Source organism: Notamacropus eugenii, chromosome 3 (assembly GCF_028372415.1).
Source record: "Notamacropus eugenii isolate mMacEug1 chromosome 3, mMacEug1.pri_v2, whole genome shotgun sequence".
NCBI classification, from domain to species: Eukaryota; Metazoa; Chordata; class Mammalia; order Diprotodontia; family Macropodidae; genus Notamacropus; species Notamacropus eugenii.
This window is the reverse complement of record NC_092874.1, coordinates 233,341,836-233,365,601: the sequence shown is the minus strand read 5'-3', so window position 1 is coordinate 233,365,601 and position 23,766 is coordinate 233,341,836. Positions and strand designations below refer to the sequence as shown.

The 23,766-nt window shown below is 40.0% G+C and overlaps 2 protein-coding genes across 4 annotated transcripts in view; one reads left to right on the top strand and one right to left on the bottom strand.

Annotated features, from left to right (window-relative positions):
• Window positions 1-307: 307 nt before the first annotated feature.
• The window catches only part of ATP23 (ATP23 metallopeptidase and ATP synthase assembly factor homolog), a 132,992-nt gene continuing 109,533 nt past the window's right edge, over window positions 308-23,766 (bottom strand). For all 3 annotated transcript variants that reach the window (XM_072655230.1, XM_072655231.1, XM_072655229.1), the window contains 3 exons: window positions 18,860-18,997; window positions 14,558-14,641; window positions 308-796 (listed from right to left, as the gene is read on the bottom strand). In XM_072655230.1, coding sequence (XP_072511331.1) covers window positions 593-796; window positions 14,558-14,641; window positions 18,860-18,997 — 426 coding nt within the window. In that variant the 3' untranslated portion in view covers window positions 308-592. The remainder of the gene's footprint in view (window positions 797-14,557; window positions 14,642-18,859; window positions 18,998-23,766) is intronic.
• LOC140534316 (calmodulin-1-like) lies at window positions 12,858-13,547 on the top strand. Its single transcript, XM_072655232.1, has one exon. The coding sequence runs from the start codon at window positions 12,931-12,933 to the stop codon at window positions 13,270-13,272; it is 342 nt and encodes a 113-aa protein (XP_072511333.1). The 5' UTR covers window positions 12,858-12,930; the 3' UTR covers window positions 13,273-13,547.

Here is a 23,766-nt window from a genome sequence, read left to right as displayed (position 1 = left end):
TATGGAAGATACCAAGGGGTTTTGAAACTAAAAGAAGGAGCTCACAAGACTGGTCTCTATTTTCTCAGTAAAGTAAGATGGGAGGTGCTCAGCTGACAGAGTGAAGGTAGAGAGGTGTGAAGGTAGAGAAGCTTGAGGAGAAGTTTGGAATAGCTGCTGTGGGGAAAATAGGGAATCAGTCCAATAACATAATTACTCTTTCATTTATAAAATGGAAATTCTACTACTAGTCACCCACCCATACCTTTGAAACAAATTTTTCAATAATCCATTTATTAAAGAACACCACTACCACCACCACCACGGCTGTAGAAAATACTCATTTATTTGCCATAAGAAGGTGATATCACAAATACTAACCTCTGAAAAGGCAAAAGAAAAGTCTCTGCCTTGAGGCTTAAAAATATCCAAAACTCCAAGAGAGTTTCATTTCTGCCTTGCTGTTCATTTCTCTGACTAACAAACGGAATTTAATTCTGTTTGATGTGGATCCATACTTACATGTTAATTTTGATTTTAACATGTCAGTCTATGAACCACATTTTCTCCATACACACTGTAATTATTGAACACAGGATGATCCCTACAGTCTTCATACATTTGCGTAATAGCGATCTCGGTTCTGAAAGTCTCGATGGGCATGCTTTGCATCACTCTTGCTGTGTGGTATCCTTCCAAAAGGCTCATGGTCATTAAAGCAGGATTCAAAAACTTCATCAACAGCCTTCTGGGCATCTTCTTTGCTAACTTTTCTAACAGCCAGAATGGAGCGAAGGGCTCTATCTCGGACACATGTCTAAGGAGGAAGAAAAAGCTTACTCAGAAAACAAAGTAGCATTTTATACAAAGCAGTTTAAAAGAAGACATCTCCTGAGAGATGTCAACATAAAGGAGAGGGGAGAAAACAGAAAAAGACCTTTTTTAAAAAACTGTCCAGGGCATTTTGAGGACAGCCTCAAATTATTCAAGCATCAATAAAAACTCCTTCATGTAGAACTCATTTTCTAATCACTGAGAGTGGTAGCACAGCAGAATAGAAAGAGAACATCTGTCATAACCAGAGGAGTCAAATCCTGCTCTAATGGCTGTGGGGCCTTGGGCAAGTCAACTTAACCCCTGGGCAGTTCTTAAAAGACTTATAAATTATAGAGCAGAGAAGGTGCTGATGTGCACTGGAGGAGGGAGTGTCCTCACCCTAAAGTTACCAATCTCAAAGTATCACAGGTTCAATCCCTACCAGTACACTTCTAATCACAGGCACCAACAGGCACACTGCTACAGAGTTTCAGCTAAAATGTTCATTTTGCAAACAATCCATAGAAAATCTAGAGTAAACTCCTTTTAGCATTATTCACAAAACAATCAGGTGAACATCATATGAAGCAACTTCAGTTCCCAGGGTTCTCTTCCTTGATTTTTTTTCTCACCAACTATTGGCTAAATAAATGGCTTTTTCTTCTGATACCTTATGTGCTTAGAGTCAAGAAGAAATCATGCCTATACACACAGAAAAGATCACATTTTCATATTTTTTTAAAAGCAAGAAAAACCAAAACATTACATGACCTTTAAAAAAAACCAGAATATTCTTTGTCGAGGCATAAAAACTCTTGTGTTCTTATTCAAACTATCCACCTAATAGCAAACGTTTATTAAAAAGTACTAGACAAAAAGGTTTCAGCCCTCATCAGTTTTGAGTCTTTGCATAGTTTTACCATTCCAATTCCTGGTGAGTTTTTAAAGATTTCTAACACATTTCCAGTCATCCTGATGAATGTCTGGTCACTGGACTCAGATGGCTCTGGAGGAGAAGTGAGGCTGATGACCTGTAAAGCCCTCCCTCACTCAAAACAAAGTCAAGTGCAAGTCATGTCATTATTTCTCTGATGGAAGAACGAACACACACAAAAAAAAACCCATTTCAGAGAGTAACATTTTTTCCCCAATCCAACAGGTTCCTCAGAAAGCTACCATTCGACCTTGATCTGAGTTGCTTGACCTTGATCTTGTTTCTCTCTCATCTTGTTTGATAAGCTCAGGTAGAAAAAGATGAGAACAAGTCACTACGCTGTCACTCTCATATATTTGGTATTCTGTGGATTACTGAGCAAGTCAGTACACAGACTTTTTTTGTAAATACATCAAAGTATCTAATTGTAAGATGGGTCCATCAAGCTCTCTAGAAACCATTTTTGGAGCAAGTTCAGTAGCTGGCTGGGTGACAAGCATGATATACACAGTGTTCCAAAAGTCTTGGTGTAGTTTTAAGCTGGATTTTTCTATTTTGAAAAATTTTCCTTCCACAGTATGGATATTGTGAGAGTTCAATCGTGCAACAAACATTAAAAATGGATGGATCCATGGGCAACTGTACTAACAACAGCTCTGTGTGACATAATGCTCTGGGGGAGGTTACAGTACAGTTGAACTGTTGGACTGTCAACTTGTTTATTTATGAAGGATAGGAAGCTTTGGTCCTCTGAATCTTATCTTTCCAGGAATTGACAGGAGCTCATTTTTGCAACCTTTAGCAACATGTCGCACAGTTTCTACCATTCCCTTTTATGCAATTAATCAAGCACTGCCGTGTGCCAGGCACCATGCTCACTGGAATTTGCATTAATGCTTAGTCTGGAATCCTGATTCCTGATGGCAAGAACCTAGATTGTATTATATTATCCCATTCTTCTCATTTTGGGGAAGGCAAAGGGCAGAAACTAGATTTCCCTATCTCCCTCAGGCTGGAAGCACAGCGGGCACTCATGGGCTTGATCCCACTACTCATTCACTTTGGAGTTTTGCCCCATCCTATTTCCAGCTTGGGATGTTTCACCCCTGCTTTAGCAGCCTGGGTCCCACCACTTCCCTGGTGGTGGAACCCACAGCTTTTTCCCAAACTTTCTTGTTTTCCAGCGGTGCCCATTTTCCCATGTTCACTGAAGGCTAGTATACACAGAGCTCCCCAAATTGGTGTTCAATGTAGTGTGGATATCTGATCAGCTTACCCACAACTGCACAGAACTCCCAAGCTCAGTCATCACCAGCCTTGGCCTCCTGGGCAGCAGGGAGTGTTGACATCCCATAACACCTCAGGTCTTCTCATTTGTTTTTTATTGTTGTTATTATTATTATATTCACATCATGGGAGATTGACAACACCCTGCCCTGTGTTTCTCAACATCAGATTAATACATAGTTTGACATCTACTACTTATCTGAGTGGCCTCAATTCCAATCCAATTGCCCCAGACAAAGGATAACACATTGATAACACAAGTTGTATCTTTCCCATAACAACAATTTGAATCATATCTCCAGCTTTCTTCTGTATTTACCTATAGACAGCTCCCCACTGAAATACATGTCTGTGCAGACTTAAAATTATATGTACATTACCTGATTTTAATGTTATAAATAACAATTCCTGACAAAGAACTGAAAACAAAGACCCATTAAGTGAAGAGTGACTAAACAAACTGTGATAAACTAGCACAGTCTCTTGTAAGAACACCACTGTCCTATTAAGAAACAAGATGAACACTGAGAAGCCCAGGAAAACTTACACAAACTGATAAAAGAAAAGTAAGCAGCACAAGAAAAACAATATACACAATGAAAACAGAAAGAACCACCACCACAAAAGAATCAAAACTCAACATTGCTTAATTATAAAGAACAAACTTGGACCCAAGGAAGAGATAAGAAAAGACAGCCCACCAACTCCTCTGAAGATACGATGATCCAGAAATATGGAACATTGCATGCGATGTCAGACTTTTTCCAATGTGTTTTGCTAAATAGGTTTTGCTGAATTTTTTTTCTCTTCTGCCTCTTTATTTAAAAATTGTTTTTTATGTAAGTGATGGCTCTCTGGAAGGTGGAAAGAGGAGACATACAGGAGAAATCTAAGCAATGTAAAAACAAAAGGCACAAATAAAAATCTATTTCTGAAAATGAAAATAGCTGACATAAGGAGAGAATTTTACAATTCCAAAAAGTTGTACACGTATTCTCATTCAATCTTCTCCAAGAATTACACTGTGAAGTTGATAGAATTATCTCCCTTTTACAAATGAGGTAACAGAGAATCTGAGAGGAAAAGAGACTTTCCCTGGGTTACACTGTGACTGACAGACAAATCTAGGACTCCGACCCAAATCTTCTGACTCTATGTCCAATGCTCTATCCACTATGCCTACAACCCCCTGGCACACAGACTACTCACTAAATGGCTCTCCCCACCAGGTTCTCAAACTGGAATTTTTTCCCTACCCCAAGCCAAACATTAAAAGTGAGGACCCTCCCAAATCACCTCCACTTTTTCCCCAATCTTGTTCTTCTCCAGAAGTCCTTCATTTTCCTCCTATGTCTGCTGCAGGAAAGCATATTTCACGTGCAGTGAGCTGAAGGTTAAATAGGGATTTCTAAGCTCTCTTCTTCCTTCATTCCTCTTCCTCTGTGTCCCATCACAGGATCATACCCATTCTTCAGAATCCACCTTTTCTTTCTACCTCCCAGCCTAAGGACATGATTACTGCCTTTAGAATTCTCTTCTTCTCTGGAAGATAAAGTCTCTTCTCTCTCTGGGTGTCAGATTCACTCTCTTTGCTTTTATCCACCATCAACTTGCCAGGACAAGGCAGGATGATCCCTCTTTGCACTATGAGTCCCTATTTCCCTCCCTTTCCAAAATTCAGAATACACAGTATCACATTCAAAATAAGCATCATTTGGCCTTGAAAAGTCCTCAACTGTATTCCCTGAGCCATATGATGCAGTATTAGATTTAGAATCCGAAAACTTCCATTTGCTCCTACCCAAGCAACCCTGGGCTTCTCTGAGCCCAGATATCATATGTCACCTTTTTGGGCCTCAGTTTCCTTGTATATAAAATGAAAAGTCTGGCTAAGATGATTCCTAAGGTTTCTTTGGGGCCATAAATCCTATGACCATGACAAACTTTAAATATTAAGAGCCTACATCCACAATTTATGACAAATCAAACAACCCAGGAAAAGTCACTTAACTTTTCTGTGACTATGTCCTCATCTGGAAATGAGAACAATAATATCACCTACCTCACAAAGCTGTTATGCGGACCAAATGGCGTGATGTACATAAAGCACAGTAAAAATCTCAAAGCCCTTTGTAAATATCAGCTGTCATCACTATTTTTTCATGCAAATAGTATTTTACTTTTTCCAATTACATGTAAAGAATTTTCAACATTCATTTTTTAAGATTTTAAATCCAAATTTTTCTCCCTCTATCCCTCCCCTCTACCCCCCAGCAAGCAATCTGATATAGGTTATACATGTGCAATCATGTTAAACACATTTCCACATTAGTCACGTTTTGAAAGAAAAAAACAGAACAAAGGGAAAAAACCCACAAAAAAAACCAAAGAAAGTGAAAACAGTATGCTTCTATTGCATTCAGACTCCACAGTTCTGTCTCTGGATATGGATGGCAATTTCTATCATGAATCTTTTAGAACTGTCTTGGACCGCTGTACTGCTGAAAAGAGCTAAGTCTATTACAGCTGATCGTAGCACAATGTTGCTATTACCATGTATAGCGTTCTCCTGGTTCTGCTCACTTCACTCAGCATCAGTTCATGTAAGTCTTTCTAGGTTTTTCCGAAGTCTGTCTGCTCATCCTTTCTTACAGCACAATAATATTTCATTACATTGATATATCACAACTTGTTTAGTCATTCCCCAACTGATGGGCATTCTCTCAATTTCCAATTCTTTGCTACCACAAAAAGAGTTGCTATAAATATTTTTGTGCAAGTAGGTCCTTTTCCCTTTCTTTATGATTTTTTTAGGATACAGACCTAGTAGTGGTATTGCTGGATCAAAGGGTAAGCACAACTTGATTGCCTTTTGGACATAGTTCCAAACTGCTCTCCAGAATGGTTGGATCAGTTCACAACTCCACCAACCATGCATTAGTGTCCCAATTTTCCCACATTCTTTTCAACATTTATCATTTTCCTTTTCTATCATATTAGCCAATCTGATAGGTGTGAGGTGATACCTCAGGTGTTTTAATTCGCATTTTTCTAATCAATAGTGATTTAGAACATTTTTTTCATGTCATCACTATTAATATTATAAACCTCTAGGCCTCAAACTTGAGTAACCCCTCAATCTACAATCACTGTTAATACAACAACGGTGTTTCCACCATACATGCTTAACTGGTCATTGTACCATACTCTGACCAACTACAAGGTCAAACCTGAGAGCAAGTAGATGCAAGTTCTCTGCTCCTTATCACTAATATCTACCCCAGTTGAGAAGCCAGCCAGTTACAGGCTTCAAAACCCAATGTTCAGAGACAAAGAAGAGGTCCAAGGGGCACTTCTGTCCTCCCCACAGCACACACCATAACACAACACCAATCAAGTCTGCTGTGTAGTGATTAGTCTATCAAGTCTTCAGTTGTAATTTTGATCCCACCTATAGACCACACAGAATCTAGTCACTGGCAATTTGGGAATACAAGTTGGAACATAAGATCGTCCTGAGGGAAGCCAGATCTTGTGTTTTCACTTTTACTTCCTTATCACTCACCACAGGAGAGTAACTGATGGGGTACTAGGCATAGACCTCACACAATCACTCAAATTCTCATTCAATCACAGATTAATAATAGCTGACATTTATATAAGACATTAAGGTTTGGTAAAGCACTATACACACACACAACCACACCCAAAAGATTATAAAACTGTGCATAACTTTTGACCCAACAATATCACTACCAAGTCCGTATCCCAAAGAGATCAAAGAAAATGGAAAGGGATCGATATGCACAAAAATATTTATAGCAGCTCTTCTTGTGACGGCAAAAAAAAAAATTGGAAATTGAAAGAACGGCCATTAATTGGGGAATGGCTGAACAAATCTGGAATATGATTGTAATGGAAAACTATTGTGCTATAAGAAATGACAAGGACAGTTTCAGAAAAACCTGGAAGATTTAAATGAACTGACACAAAGTGAAGGGAGCAGAACCAGGAGACAATTGTATATAGTAACAGAAATGATGATCAACTGTGAAAGAATTTATCTGAGCAAGACAATCTAAGACAATTCCAAAAGACTCATCATGAAAAATGCTATCCACCTCCAAAGAGAGAGAACTGATGGAGTCTGAATGTAGATGGAAGCATAATTTTTTATTTTCTCTATATTTCTTGTTTTTTCTTTTTTTGTTGTTTTTTGTTTTTGCTAATACAGAAGTATGTTTTGCATGACAACTGATATATTGCTTGCCTTCTCAATGGGTGAGGGAGGAGTGGAAGGAAGAGAATTTGGAACTCAAAATCTTTTTTAAATGCACGTTAAAAGCAAAATTTTAAAACAAACTCCTTAAAAAGATAATAGCATTTTATTCGACTTTAAGATTTGCAAAGTGTTTTACAAGTATTATTCATTTGATCCTCACAACAACCCAAGGAGTTACATGCTATTATTATCAAGCCTATTTTATAGATGAGGAAACTGAGGCACAGAGCCATTAAGTGACTTGAGTAAATAAGGATCTGAGGCAAGATTCAAACTCAGGATTTCTTATTTCCAAGTCTAGCACTCTATCCACACCACTAGCTTGCCTCTGATGATCACAATCCTCACCCTGTAAGAGGATGTAAACATTATCATCCCCACTTTATATATCAGCATTAGCAATCATCTTTGATCCATACCAGCTGGATACCCTGAAATATAGTCCAATATTACTCTCGGTGCATCTGTGACCTTGTTGATGCAGGTATTCCCACTAATAGTGGATATCACTGAATACCCATGCCTGCCCATCCTCTAAGAGATTCTGGTCCAACAAGGTGAGGCCTGGGAGATTTCCTTAAGTACTCTTCACATCCCAAAGAAACCAATGGAGCATGTGGGGTCACCCATTTTCTACCCTTCCCTTTCACCATGCAAATAAGTCCTCCTGCTCCTATTATATATTTCTTTGCTGAGAAACTTTATACCATTTCTTCATAAAAATCATAGAAGTAGTGCTAGAAGGGACTTCATCTAGATCATCTAGAGCAATCCCTTCATTTTACTGATGAGAAAACTAAGGCCCCAGGAGGTGAAGTGTGCCTGAGGTCACATGGGCAGTAAGCATCCAAGGTAGGATGTGAACCCATCTTCAATCTACCAATGCTTCTTCTCCCTACCTCCCTTTCTACGTAAGGTATGGCAGCCAGCTCACACCCACCACTGGCCCTTCCCCATTACCCTCTGGGTCATCCTCAACTTTAATTCTCCATGACTCAGGCAGTCCAAGACTACCACAAGACCCCTCCAATAGTCAAAGAGACCTGTGAGCTCACCATTGTGGATACTCCTTCCAGGGATGCAGCCTGCAATCCATCCTGTGTAACTCTTGCCTAAGTCCTCCCATAAATTCAGCACAGGGCATCCACCTGACATACTGAGATCCTGCCTCAGGCAGGCAGTTCAGTGTATAGAATGCTGGACCCAAAATCAGGAAAACCTAAGTTAAATCCAGACTAAGACACTTATCAGCTGTGTGACCCTGGGCAAGGCATCTCTGGCTGCCTTAGTTTCCTCAGCTGTAAAATGAAGACATTTATACCTATCCTGCAACACTGCTGTGAGGATCAAATGAGAGAATACAGTAGATACTTAACATATATTTGCTCCTCTCCCTACCTCCCTTTCTTCTGACACCTCAAGGAAACCAGAGATATACCCAGGCTGTCCACCAATTGCCTCTTGCTCTTGACATGTGACCAACCCACTTCTTTCATATATTCCACCATGATATCCTTTTCTTCCCCAAGTTCAAATCTACCTTCTTTTCTGTCTTTCCTTCCCTCCCACGTTTTTCCTGTACGTATTGTCTCCCCCCACTGGAATACTAATTCCTTGAGGGTAAGAACTCTCAGTGGTAGGAACCCTGAATGCACACCAGCACTTAGCATGCCCTCTGTGGTTGCTGCTCAGTTGTTTCAGGCGTGTCCCACCCTTCATGACCCCATTAGGGTTTTCGTGACAAAGACATTGCAGTAGTCTGCCACTTCCTTTGCCAGCTCATTTCACAGATGAAGAACTGAGGCAAACAGGGTTGTGACTTGTACAAGGTCACACAGTACTAAGTGTCTGAGGCTGGATTTGAATTCAGCTCTTCTGCCTCCATGCCCAGCACCCTATCCACTGAGCCACCGAGCTGCCTTAATAGACAGTTACTGACTTGCCTGGTTGTTGGCTAGCATCCTCTCTGACTACCTGGCATTTGTCCTGTGCAAACTAACCAATGTATTTACAATGTAAAGTCCCTGAAAATTGGATTATTTCATTCTTTGTACATGTATCCCCAGTACCTAGCACAGAGTAGACACTTAATACCTGTTGATGGCTTAATTCCTTATTTCCTACATATGGCAGCCTGCTCACATCCACCATGCACCTATCCACTGCTCGGAGTAATACTAATTTTTAACTCACAGCTATATACCAGCACCAGTAAATTGTTTTTTGTTTTTAAATAAATGTCTTTGTTGCTGGGAGAAATTTAGGGTCATTGAAGTTCCCTCTTAGTATTTTTCTGAAGGCAATACAGCTAGGCCTTTTATTTATTCCTGGGAACAATTTCCTACTTACATTTTCCATCAAAAATATATATACTTATAAGGAATAATAATAATAGTATTTATATAACACTTTTAAGACTTGAAAAGCACTTTACATATTATTTCATGTGATCCTCACAATAACCTTGTGTGGTAGGTGCTATTATTATCCCCAAGGTCACACAGCTACTGTCTGAGGCAAGATTCGAACTCAAGTCTTCCTGACCTCAATCACAATAGACTATCAGTTGCCAAGCTCTAAAGATTGTCCATCTTTCTGAATGTCATAATCTGGACAGGAGACATTCTTCATCCCCTTGGTTTTTTCGTGTGTGGGTCATTCAGCCAAATTCTTGGATCTATTCCAGGAGGTTTAGAAGGTCACTGAGACTGATGCAATCAGCAGAATGTCATCTGCTGTCATCTGGAAGCCTTCCCCATAACTAAGTGACCTCTCTATCTTGTATTTCCTCCATGACATTAGCAAACATCTTTAGGGAACATTTATCTCCCTCTTTTATTATTCGCCTGATATTAATGATCAGTGTCACAAAAGGTTATCCCTGTTGTATAGTTCAAAGAATCTTTAATTTTGATGCATACAAGGGACTGACCTTGTTGGATGATGGCATTTTGGTCCATTTAATCCAATGCTTTTTTATAGTCAACCAACTCCAAGCAGTGGGTGTACTACCTATATCTTTCAGTCCACTGTAAGATGATGATGTGGTCAACTGTGAAATATCATTGGCAAAAGCCAGCCTTCTAATACCCATAGCAAAGATGCCCAAAATACATATGAAATTACTCTTCTAAAAGGTAATGTAGATGGGAAAGAAGGCACATGGGTCAGTTACTAGTTATGAAAGTCCAAGATTTTTTTCCACATCTTTGTGATTTTTCTCTCTCTTCAGATATTCTGAAAATCAACAAATCCCTCAACACCCTCAGAACTTTATCACCATCAGCAGAATCCTATAGCACTGAACTATACAGCAGTGAAAATAAATAAGGATTAGAAATCTCCTACACTTAGTATGGTAGAGTGAAAAGTCAGTCAAAAAGCATTTAAGAGCTTACTCCATGCCAGACACTGTGCTAATAAGCACTGGGGAGATGAAGAAATGCAAAACATGCCCTCAAAACACTAGTGATAATGAGGAAGATGATAATGGGTGACGACCGCCAGCATTTATAGAACATGACCATGCAGGTGGCCACTGTTCTGAGTAACACTAATGTTTAATTCACAGCCACATGCCAGCACCAGTAGAATATTCATGTCTGTTTATTTAATGAACGTGTCTTCATTGCTGGGGGAGATTTAGGGTCACTAATGTTCCCTCTTAGCATTTTCCTGAAAGCCACAGTCAGGCCTCCTATTTATTTCTAAGAACAATTTTCCTGGTTACATTTTCTATCAAAAATATATATACTGATGAACAATAATAACAGCAGCATTTGTATAATGCTTTAAGGTCTGCCATCCTCACAGCACACCTGGAGGATAGTTTGCAGATGAGGGAAGTGAGCTTTAGAGGAAGAGAACTGTTCTGTGCTACACAGCTCTATTGGATTTGGAGTTCAAAGTATCTGAGCCAGGACATGAACTCAGGTCTTCCTGATTTAGAATCCAGCACATTACCCACTACACCACTGAGCTGCCCCAGAGTCAGAACGCTAGGGTTAAAATCCCAGCTCTAGACTCTATTAGCCATTTGTCACCATGGCCAAGTCACAGAGCCTCCATTTCCTCATGCATAAAATGGGCATGATAATATCACCCTACCTACCTCAAAAGGATATTGTGGGGCTGAAAATCACTATGTAAACTATGATCATAGCCATTCTACACAGGCAATATTAGTACTACTACTACATATCTACCTATCTCTGACAATGACATATAGGTATCTGCCTAGAGCTAAGAGTAAAGCCTTAATAGGCATTCAAGGGCTTAAAAAAATTGAGATCTTTGCTTCATTCATTGAAACACTGCCTACTCTGAGGTTGTCAGATGCTTTCCTTCTCTAATGTAAGGTCTCTTCCTCAAGAATTTAAATAGAATTCTTCTAAGTTCATACATCTGTGCATAGATAGTCTCTTCAATGTAGCTGTAGAATTATTATTATTTGTATTAGTATTAGCCAGTAAATTTTCCTATAATTTCCACTTGAAAAACAAATCTCTCATGAAAAAATATTATTAGTTTTTCTAACTTTTCAACACTAACTTCTTTTCTTAATTTGATCAAATCAGGCCTGATCCTATAGTGATAAAAATAATCCTCTGGAAATGCCTTCTATGATAGCTTTCTATAGTACCAGCTGCTTTCTATTCACTGGTATCTGCAAAGAGTTTCCTGGTGTCTCATTAATAAGTATCTCATTTTTTCACGAAATACTCCAAAAAGGATTTGTTAGAAAAAGCAACAAGGTGTGAAAAATATCCTTTTGCGTGGCCTTCCATTCACACCCTTCCATGTTGTCCTTCTCCAGACAAATCTGACCAAGAGAGAAGGGATCCCTTCCCCTCTCCTTTCCAGTTTTTCTATGTAACTTCTAGTCCATCTTACTGCTAGGATCACATGGTCCAGAGCAGAAAGGTACCTTAAAGCTGCTGCTTATAATAACTGATATTTACATAATTCTTTAAAGTTTGCAACTATTTTGCATATCTTATTACGATGGAGGTTCACAGCAACCCTATGAAGTGAACACTAGATATTATCCTCATTTTACAGATGAGGAAAGTGAGGCTCAGAGAGATTCTACCACTTGCCATGGTCACACAGCTGAAGTTTCAAAGGCAGAATCTGACCCTGGTTTTCCTGATGTCAAAGCCAGCACCATCTCTCCATCTAGTCTGACCCCTTCATTTTACAAGTGAGGAAAGTGAGGCCCAAGAAGGTTGTGACTGGCCCAAGATCACAGAGTAATGAATGCTAGAGCCTCGAGATCTCTGGACTCCCAATCCAGGCCCTTTCCTCCTCTCTCTGATGAGCAGAGGAGATACAAGCTCTGAAAGAAGACGGTCCCAGTGTTTGAGATGCTGGAGCACTAGGAGACAACACTAGGGTGTAGTGACAAGGGAAGGGAGAGAGGGGAAGGATGGCCAGAGAGAAGAAGCACATCTGGGAGTCCGAGCACAGCCACCAAGTGCAGAGGTTGTTTGATAGAAACTTGGGCACTGGTAACACTAACAGCAAGGCTGATCAGCTGACAGAAGAGCAGAGTGCAGAATTCAAAGAAGCCTTTTCACTATCTGACAAGGATGGAGATGGTACTATAATAACAAAGGAATTGGGAACTGTAATGAGGTCACTTGGGCAGAACCCCACAGAAGCTAAATTACAGGAGATAATTAATGAAGTAGATGCTGATGGTGATGGCACAACTGACTTCTCAGAATTTCTGACTATGATGGCAAGAAAAATGAAAGACACAGACAACGAAGAAGAAATTAGAGAAGCATTCTGTGTGTTTGACAAGGATGACAATGGCCCTATCAATGTAGCAGAACTTTGCCATGTGATGACAAACCTTGCAGACAAGTTAACAGATGAAGAGGTTGATGAAATGATCAGGAAAGTAGATACTGATGATGATGGCCAAGTAAACTATGAAGAGTTTGTACAAAAGATGACAGTAAAGTGAAGATGTTGTACAGAATGTGTTAAAATTTCTTATATAAAACTGTTTATTTGCCTTTTTTTTGTTTGTAACTTATCTGTAAGTCTGCTACTATCAAAAGGATATGCATGTGTAGTAATTCATTCCTCCAAGTTTTTCTTCCCCTTATCTACTGTCATCGTCCTGAAACTTTATTTTGGAAAATTGATCAAGTAAAATATGTTGCATGTGGCTTACTCTGGATATATCTAAGCCCTTCTGCACATCTGAACTTAGATAGAATTGGTCAAACGAGGGAACATCTGAGTTCTGCCTTTCTTTTTTTTAAAGTAGTAGTTTTCTTTAGGAGCTGTCAGCATGTTGTTGTTGAAGGGTGGAGTTGTAACTCTGTGTGGACTATGGACAGTCAACAATATATATGTACTTAAAGTTGCACTACTGCAAAATGGGTGTATTATCCAGGTACTTATATACTATTTTTTTGTACTACTGATTCTATACAAGAAAACATTTTCTTCTATGATCACTTGCTTTTTAAAAAAAAAAATCTGTTCATAGCACAATTTGCCTCAAATCCATTCCAAGTTGTATATTTGTTTTCCAATAAAAAAATAATTACAATTAAAAAAAAAAAAGAAGCACATCTGGGACTAGTCCAGTTAGCAGGATGCAGCAACATACAAGGGTTCCTTCATATACATGAGTTGGGAGTAGAAATAAAAATCTGATTTTGGATTGGGAGCTTCTCCCTATTTCTCCTTTGAAACAAGATCGTCTATTTCCCAGATCCCAGTGTCTAAGGCTGTTTCAAATCTTGTGGGTCTAGGTATTTTAAGTGAAACCTGACTAACTTTGGAAAACAACCCAGACGTAGGATGCACAACATTATAAGGATTCATGTGCTCACTCCAGCATCAGATCCATTTCACCTTCCAAATTTATTACACTACTGACTTCAAAACACTGAAGACTGGATGGTTCTCATTTAATTAGCAATTGGATTTGAGTATATCTTAGGAAACAGGATCATAGACATGTAATTGTGACTCCCTAGTTCTCAGGCTTAGAGAATGCACATAAAATGTCTATTCAATTAGACTATCCTTTCATTAACAGCCTAGCAATCTACCCCAATTCCTCTCAACAGCCATTAGACGTCATCTATTTACTATTCTTCTACCAATATACATACATGCTTCTTTTACCCTTCTGTCAAAGCTCTCAAACCTCATTCATTACATATAATCACTTTTTTAAACTTATTCTTCTCATTGGCAACACTGCAGAAGAAATGTGTTTTGCTTCTTACCTGATGGTGCTTTTTTAATCCAAAATTAAATCGGACCATTTCATTGGGAAGTGAGCAGTCTCCACTGAGGTTAGCCGCTCGAACCTACCACAAAAACAGAAGATAATTAAAAGAGAAGTCAATGTTCATGCTGCTTATCTTATATCTTTAATATGCCATCTGTTTAAAAAAATTAGTTGGGGAACTATACAAAATCATTCCGTTTTTCCAAGAGATAATACAGGGTGTCTCAAAAGTCTTAGGTGACACTATCTATGTAAGACTTTAAAGAAGCATTAAAGCTAAAGCATATCTGCATAATAAGGAAGTTCTTGAGAAAAAAATCAGGAGCTATTCTGAGTAGAAAGGTGGTGGACTACCCGTGCAGAATACTGCACACACAGTCAAATGCAGTCTCTGTAACAGCTGGTCCAATTATGAGGGTGAAGCAATATGCCACTGATTTTGTCCCATGCCATATGTAAGCTACAGACAAGCAGAAACTGATCTTGAGTTACAGGATGCCTATGAAGAGACTAAGAGTTTAACTATCATTCTGGTTGTATCATTCAGTCATTTAATCATGTCCAATTCTTTGCGACCCAATTTGGGGTTTTCTTGGCAGAGATACTGGACTGGTTTGCCATTTCCTTTTACAGATAAGGAAACTGAGGCAAGCGAGGCTAAGTGACTTACCCAGGGTCACACAGCTACTACATGTAGGAGGCCAGATTTGAACGCAAAAAGTTGAGTATTCCTGAATCCGGCCCAGCACTCTATCAGCTACACCATCAAGCTACCCCATCCTGAAAGGCTGCTAACTGATGGCTGAAGAGAAGTTAAAGAAGCCTAAGAAGACTTATTTCCTAAAGCCTCAGAAGATCTGCTTCCTGAGAGAACTGGATTTAGCTCTTATCTTGCAAAAAGTATGAAGAGAATTCTTAAGCAGCGACATTATAACTGGCACCCAGGAGAAGTCAGCAAGTGAAGTGACGGGTGTGAGCGACTTTGACTGTGACCTTTCCCACAGCTGATCTACTGTAATCATTTATGCCTTTGTTTAAACATTTGGTACACTTAACTAACAAACAGTACAGCTAGAAACACTGACGTGTATTTAAGTCTAAGATATTAAAGGGTCTGATACACAGAGGTGAGCAAATGGTTATGGGGAAAGTGGTTTCTCTAATTTATTAAATAAAAATATTTAGTAATTAATCAACTTGGTGGGGGCTCAGAGTTAACTGTTTAATCAGAAAGATGTTACTTTTTGTAATTAATGTGGAAATATCAGAAAATATTCCTTCATTTAGAACCTAGGAAAAGAATAAGCTATTACTATTGCATGAGTATGGTGGACTCAAAAACCTGTCATAAACCTTTTTTTCTTTAAAAGAAAAAGAATGAGGAAAAAAAAGAAAGAAAACCTCTAACCACAGACTGGGTCTACAACGCTACCAAACATCCAGATAAGGTGGAAAATTCACTCAAACGTGACTTCTATCAGAAGGGAGGTGGTAGTAAAGTACGGACAGAGGGCAATACTGTCAATTTGTTTTGTTTACCTGAATCTGTTTGTTACAAAGAAGAAAGTATTGGGAAATGACAATAATGTCCAAAATAAAAACATCCATATGGATCTTTTAAAAAATCTGCCAATCATGTAGTCACCTTGTTCATCATGTTACTTCTTGTTTGTTTGGTATTTAAAAGATCCTTTTCATTTTCTTTCAGGAAGAAGTTTTAGGTCAATAAAAGATCTACACAATTTCCCAAAGGCAATCCAATCATTTCTTCTTCTTGCCAATTCTGGGCCCAGATCACTTTCCATTCAAGTGTATGCCCAAATTATATGTACACATATATATATATATATATATATATATATATATATATATATATATATATATATATATAATATATATATATATATATATATATAAGCCCAAGATGGATAGCTATATTACTCCAACTTCACATTATAATGAAGTATGGCCAGTAGGCATCCTTCATTCACTTGTTTTAGCTGATTTATTTTATTTAGTTTTATTTATTTAAATTTTTTTTTAATTTACACATATTATGTATATATGAGAAACTAGGCCACACTCTTCTAAGTGACTATGGTTCTCACTTGAGATCTTGCTATGTTCCAGGGTTTGATGTAATCTGAAGTGTCACTCACAAACATGGAACATCAGGAGAACTCCCTCTTTGATCTGCATTAGATGTCCTCCCTGATGGTGGCAAATACCTTTAGGAAGGATACTTTCCCCTATTGCATGTTCTATACAACACTTGATATCAAACAAAGTTCTCTTCATCTATCAGAAAGTGCTACTTCTAAATTTCACACTAGGGTCTTCTTGATATAGCCAATTATTCGCTAAAGTCAGAAGTGAGGCCTCAGATTGCTAAAGGGTAAACCGATACACTCCTAGAAACTACCAAGTGAGCATTCTGAGGATCTTTAAGTGATGAATATGGTTCACACAAAAGTGTCTTAAAAGCATTTAACCACATCTTTAGGTCAAACATCTCCACATAGCCAAGAAAAGCTCCTGGCTTTTATTTTTTTTTTTTTTAAGCACCCAGTTCCTGTGTCACAAATCTTTTTTTTTTTTTAATTAAGAGAAATCTATTTTCTCTCCTACCTTCCAACTCCACTGGTGGGGGTGGGGATGAAAATCTTTGTAACAGACATGCATACTCAAGCAAAACAAATTCCCTCATTGGCAGGGTCTCAAAAATATATTCCTCATTCTGTACCCTGAATTCCTCACTTCTTGGTCTGGAAGTAGGGAGCATGCTTCAATATTGATCCTAGAATCATGGATGGTCAATGCATTGATTAGAATTCTTAGGATTTTCAAATTTATTTGTTTTTACAATGTTGCTATTATTGTATAAACATAAACATAAAGTGGGATCTCAAATCCCTATGGAAAATGTGACACTTCCATACTCCCATCTCAGAACTACTGCTCCAAGCTAAATAACAGAAAAACAGATAAAACAAACCAGTTCTTCCAGCATAAGGAATCAAGGACACTCCCCAATTGACTCTACTAAGTATGTGCCTGTTGAACAGTTCAGGCACATTTGTTCCATGTTAGTCTTTGCAGGGATGCAGAGTAACCCCCAACTAATTCCAACAACTATATGAAAAAGTTTTAAATTATTCACACTGATGTAGTAACCACTAGACCTCATGACATCTGCTCAGCACAAGCAGAATGACCTATTCCTTGTTATTTTTACAGCAACACAACCTCATTACTCAGAGGAGTTCAAGCAATTTAACATATTTTAACTTCCTAAGCAGGCATTAATTCTCACAACACCCAAGGGAGGCAAATATTTAACAAGTTTTCGCCAAGGTTTCAGTCTCCTCTCCAAATAACATGGCTTAAAATTAAATGTATTTGATTCTGCATATTAATTTTAACTGAAATACAGAAAGAAGGATCCATGAGTATATGTAATTAATATGTAATTAAGACTAGTGCTCTCATTTAATTGCACTCTTGAGGTAAAGTATATGTAAAGTATACATGGGTCTATAACATGAATAACCTACATAAGCTCCACATCAGGTTGGATAAAAGAGATTTATAAGGGGCAGTTAGGGCCAGAAGATCCACAACATGAATGGGATGCTAAGCAGACCAACTCAGGAGTTAACACTAACTGTACTCATGTAACTGGTTCAGATCATTACCATTCATGCTAAGAGTGTGTCAAATGATCAGTTCAAAAGTGTCACAGCAAGTTTTCATACCAATACAGAGGGGTTACGTACAACGTACTAATGAAGTTTTTCTAAATGTGGTCAGAACAATGTTATTCTGGTTACCTATTCCTGAGTATGAATGTAGTTGAGCTACTAATCAAGTGCTTGATAAATGCTACTTTTATTGATCCTGTTTGAGACACAAATAAAGAAATGTTTATTTCTGGAATAATCAGAATGCCCTGTTTTCTCCACATAATGAACAAATAATTTGCTGCACCAATATTTAATCACTATCACTATCTGAATCCCTGGTTATGCTTGAAACAGTGTTAAAAGCTAATCTGAGGTATGGGCTGAAATTCAAAATATGCTTAAATGATATATATATAACAATTAATCCAAAGACCAAAAAGAGATTGGGAGGAGGGGGAGGAAACAGATGCGTGTTAATTGAAAATAAAAGAAATGAGAGAAAATCAGTGATCTACACTATACTTGAATAATGCATGAGTATTATGAAAGGTTTCATACTTAAGAAAACTAAAATCAGGAATTAAATTAATCAAACAGAAAAGGGTGTCCCTTACCTCTGAACAGGCCAAGTGTTTGACGTTAGTAAACCAGTCGACGTGAGCACGACAATGATCAAATGCATGGATTAGTTCGTGAGTGACCACTCGGTTCATGTGAGCTTGATTATGGATGTTATTCTGACATAACACTATCTACAGAAGACAAAAAGGACAAGTTAATTTTTATTTCATCTTATCTGCCTGTACTATTTTTCCTTCCCAGATTTCAATTCCCTCCATACCTGCAGTACACAGAACATGCCTTCAGAGATACGGCTGTATCAACTTTTTAAATCACACATCACTTTTGAGCTGCTCATGAATTGACTTAGACATAAAAACAAATTCAATTTGTCTTGCAAGGAAAGCAGTCAAGACTTCCCCCCCACAAAGTATACTTTGCTTCAGGGAAACCCAACTAACACCCCCTCCAACCATGCCATAAATGCCCCACTCCCTAAACTAGATTCACACTGTTCATGACACTTCCCACTACCACCTAACAAACACACACCAACCACCCATAGTTTTTTTTAATTTAATGTGATTTATTTTAAGTGTATTTTCATCAATAAAATACAAACAAGAATTTTAATGCATATTACTTTCACGCATGTGAACAATTCTGTTATTTTGCATATTATGCACATGTTACTTCTTTTTAAAGGCTCCTATCCATTTTTCAAGACCCATTCTGAGTCTTGCCTCTTCCACAGTAGTCCCTAATACAGTTTTCAGTTCACTTTGGGCTCTGCCTTCTCCTTTCTCCAAGAACCTAGAGCCTGAACCACCCAATTTGGCACTCAATTCAGCACTTGTACTGTCCAAGAGGAGTCTCAATTGCTTTGTGCAGGCTCACCTTGTCTGCTCTACTACAGCAAACACTGATTCAGTGCCTACCGTGTGCAGAGCACTATAAAACAGGGACTATGGTTGTCTCACTTTTTTTTTTTTGCCTCCTCCCCAGAATTAAGCTAGGGCAACATCACAGCAACATAATCAACATATTCCTGACCAACTGGTTAATTTTAAGGTTCTATTTCATGTACTTTCCAGCCTACCTATTTCAAGTAAGGGACAGAAAGCCCATGATAGTTTAAGGAGTTAAGGAGAAGGTGATGACTCCAAGAGATGAGCTGCTGATGCCAAGGTCATCACTAGAACCCACTTGGGGCTTCAAGGCCTTAGAGAGTAGGAACAATTCTGAAACAAGTGTGCTTCCACCATGGTCTAGAGCCCAGGGCAGCAGGTGGAGCTGACTAATTCTGAAGGTGTACAGTTATCTATAAAGTGAAGTAAAACCAAATAACTTGTTAAAAACAGTTCCTTCTATATCACTAAAGAATAGCAGACATTGCAATTTGGAAATGCCACAAGAGCCAACACTCCCTCTTTTGAACTTCCCATTACCCACTTACACCATCATCCCTCAGACTCATCTCCACTGTCTATTCATGTCTAAAACATTTTCACAGTATCCTAAAGGGCTTCAGCCCCTGACTCAGTTTCCCTCTCTACCTCATTCCCTGCCATTATTGGCAGGCACTTCAGCACCATGCTGCTAAGCCTCCTAGACCTCAGGTCTGGGCGTTTTCTCTGTCTCCCATGTGTGGAATGTTCCCCCTCCTCCACTCTCACTACTGATCTCCCTGGCCTCCTTTAAGCCCTAATTTAAACCCCACCTTCTACAGTACACCTTCCTTTCTTTAATCATTTCCTATTTATCCTGCATATGGTTTGCTTTATATTTATTTGTTTGCACATTGTCTCCCCCAAGCTCCTGAAGGCAGGGACTGTCTTTTGCCTCTTTTGTATCTCTGGTGCTTAGCACAGTGCCTGGCGAACAAATCAGTGCTTAATAAAGGTTTAGTGACTGATCATTATTTCCTCAGTCACCCACGAAAGTGACCATATCCCTTCAGGTGTGTATTAGGAAAGCCTGTATTAAACTCCTACTGTTTGCCAGGTCCTCTGACAAGTACTGGGCATACAAATACAAAGAATGAAAAACGCCCCACCCCCAGCCTACATTCTAGCAGGGGAGTCAATACAATATAAATAAGCGGAGAATGAAAAGAGAATAAGGACAAATAAGCACACGGCAGTCAGGGAAGGAGCGCCCTAACAATTAGGGGTTCAAGAAAGACCACGTAGAAAGAGGTGCCGGAGTTGCATCTTGGAGAAAGGTTCTAGGAAGCAGAGGTTAAGGAGGGAGTACATTCCAGATGTGGGGGATGGCCAGGACAAAGAGAAGGCACACACCTCCAAAGTCCTGGTCTAGGGCGTCCTCCTGAAGTCCCTCTCTGTTCCAGCTCTCAGCTGACCTCCAAGGAGTTCACAAACAGCATCCCTCCCCCAGCCCCAGGGGTCATCAAGCCACCACCACCCCCCAAGGTGCTGCCATCCTCCTGGGCTGGCTTTGTACCCCCACCTCAGACACTTCTCCTCCATCACCAGTTACTGCCACCATCTCCAGGGAGTCTGCCATTGACACAGCTTGTACTTCATCATGCTTCCAAACCGAAAACCATCCCACCTCCAAGACGTCCAACTCTGAAACTGCCTGCTCTGAACTCAACATCTTCACCTCCCACATCTCCTGTTCCTCATGTACCAAACTTGGGCTTCACCTTCATCATGACCTCTAGTTCCTCAACCTTCCCCATTCTCCCGTTCCATTCTCCCCTGCTGCCTTCACTTGCTTTCCCAGCCACTCACTAGCACCCTAGAACACCTTTGTGCCATCTTCACCAAGCAAAGCTCCACCTCTAAATAACCAAGCCCCTTCTCACTATCTCCTCTGTTCCTGGTGCCAGACAACCAAGAGTTGCTGGAGAAAGTCACAAAATGACTCTTGCTGCATCTACTACACACATAAGCCCCCATCAGCTGAAGCCTGGAAGTGGCTCAGCTGACCTCTCCTGTTTACCACCCTACTCCCTCAGTGGTTGTTCTAAACCTGTTTATGCCCCTCAAGTTCCCAACTCTATTCACCTTCCCCAATCACAGCCTCATCTCCTATTTTTCTGAGAAAAAAACTGGGGGGGCAGAGCCAAGATGGCGGAGTAGAAAGACGCACATACACATAGCTCCGAACCCACAACCCACAGAACAGCTAGAGGGGACCAACCCATGGTGAATTCTGCACCCAGACGCCACGGAATATTGGAGCGAAGGAGATTTCTGTTCCGGAGAGACCTGCGAACCTCTCGCGGGGGGTCCTTCGCGCTGTGGACTGGGTGCCGGGACTAGGAGCTGAGTGCAGCCCTGCAGCGGCCACGACACCGTGAGGAGGAGATCCGAACGGGCTATGGGGACGAGATATCCTGCGGCCACGAGGGTCCCTCCACCCACAGAGGGACCTGCAAACCTCTCGCAAAAGGTCCGTCGCGCTGCAGACGTGGAGCCCAGCCCGGACCTGCGGCGGCCGCAGCTCCGAGAGGTACAGATCCGAGCAGGCTTTAGGGACAGGATCTCCAATGGCGGCACAAGCCCCCCCACCCACAGGTGACGAGGGTCGGTGGGAGAGTCTCTTTGGTGGGTCGAGAGGGGAGTGGGGTGCCCCCATGGCTCGGGCCCCCCTGGGAGATAGAAGCTGAGAGGCGGCTGCAGATAGGGACTCCCCAAGCGGGCGGGAACCTGGATCCATTGTGGAAGGTCTGTACATAAACCCCCAGAGGGAACTGGGCCTGAGAGGCGGCCCTGCCCCAACCTGACCATCTGAACTTAATTCTCACACTGAATAGCAGCCCTGCCCCCGCCAAAAGCCCTAAGGCAGGAAGCAGCATTTGAATCTCAGTCCCCAAACACTGGCTGGGAGGACCAGGAGGCGTGGTGGGTGTGAGGAGAATATTCAGAGGTCAAGCCACTGGCTGGGGAGAATGCCCAGAAAAGGTAAAAGAAATAAAACTATTGAAGGGTACTTTCTCGGAGAAAAGACACCTCCTCCCTTCCTTTCTGACGAGGAAGAACAATGCTTACCATCAGGCAAAGACACAGAAATCAAGGATTCTGTGTCCCAGCCCACCCAATGGGCTCAGGCCATGGAAGAACTCAAAAAGAATTTTGAAAGTCAAGTTGGAGAGGTGGAGGAAAAACTGGGAAGAGAAATGAGAGGGATGAAAGAGAAGCATGAAAGGCAGATCAGCTCCCTGCTAAAGGAGACCCAAAAAAATGTTGAAGAAATTAACACCTTGAAAACTAGCCTAACTCAATTGGCAAAAGAGGTTCATAAGGCCAATGAGGAGAAGAATGCTTTCAAAAGCAGAATTAGCCAAATGGAAAAGGAGATTCAAAAGCTCACTGAAGAAAATAGATCTTTCAAAACTGGAATGGTACAGATGGACACTAAGGACTTTATGAGAAAGACAGATATCACAGAACATAGCGTGAAGATTCGAAAAATGGAAGATAATGTGAAATATCTTATTGGAAAAGCAACTGACCTGGAAAATAGATTCAGGAGAGACAATGTAAAAATTCTGGGACTACCTGAAAACCATGATCAAAAGAAGAGCCTAGACATCATCTTCCATGAAATAACCAAGGAAAACTGCCCTGAGATTCTAGAACCAGAGGGCAAAATAAATATTCAAGGAATCCACAGAACACCGCATGAAAGAGATCCAAAAAGAGAAACTCCTAGGAACATTGTGGCCAAATTCCAGAACTCCCAGGTGAAAGAGAAAATAATGCAAGCAGCTAGAAAGAAACAATTCAAGTATTGTGGAAATACAATCAGGATAACACAAGATCTAGCACCCTCTACATTAAGGGATCGAAGGGAATGGAATAGGATATTCCAGAAGTCAAAGGAACTAGGACTAAAACCAAGAATCACCTACCCAGCAAAACTGAGTATAATACTTCAGGAGAAAAAATGGTCTTTCAATGAAATAGAGGATTTTCAAATTTTCTTAATG

Coding starts and splice junctions, on each gene's coding strand:
- LOC140534316 (XM_072655232.1), top strand. CDS start 12,931: ATGAGGTCACTTGGGCAGAACCCCACAGAAGCTAAATTACAGGAGATA.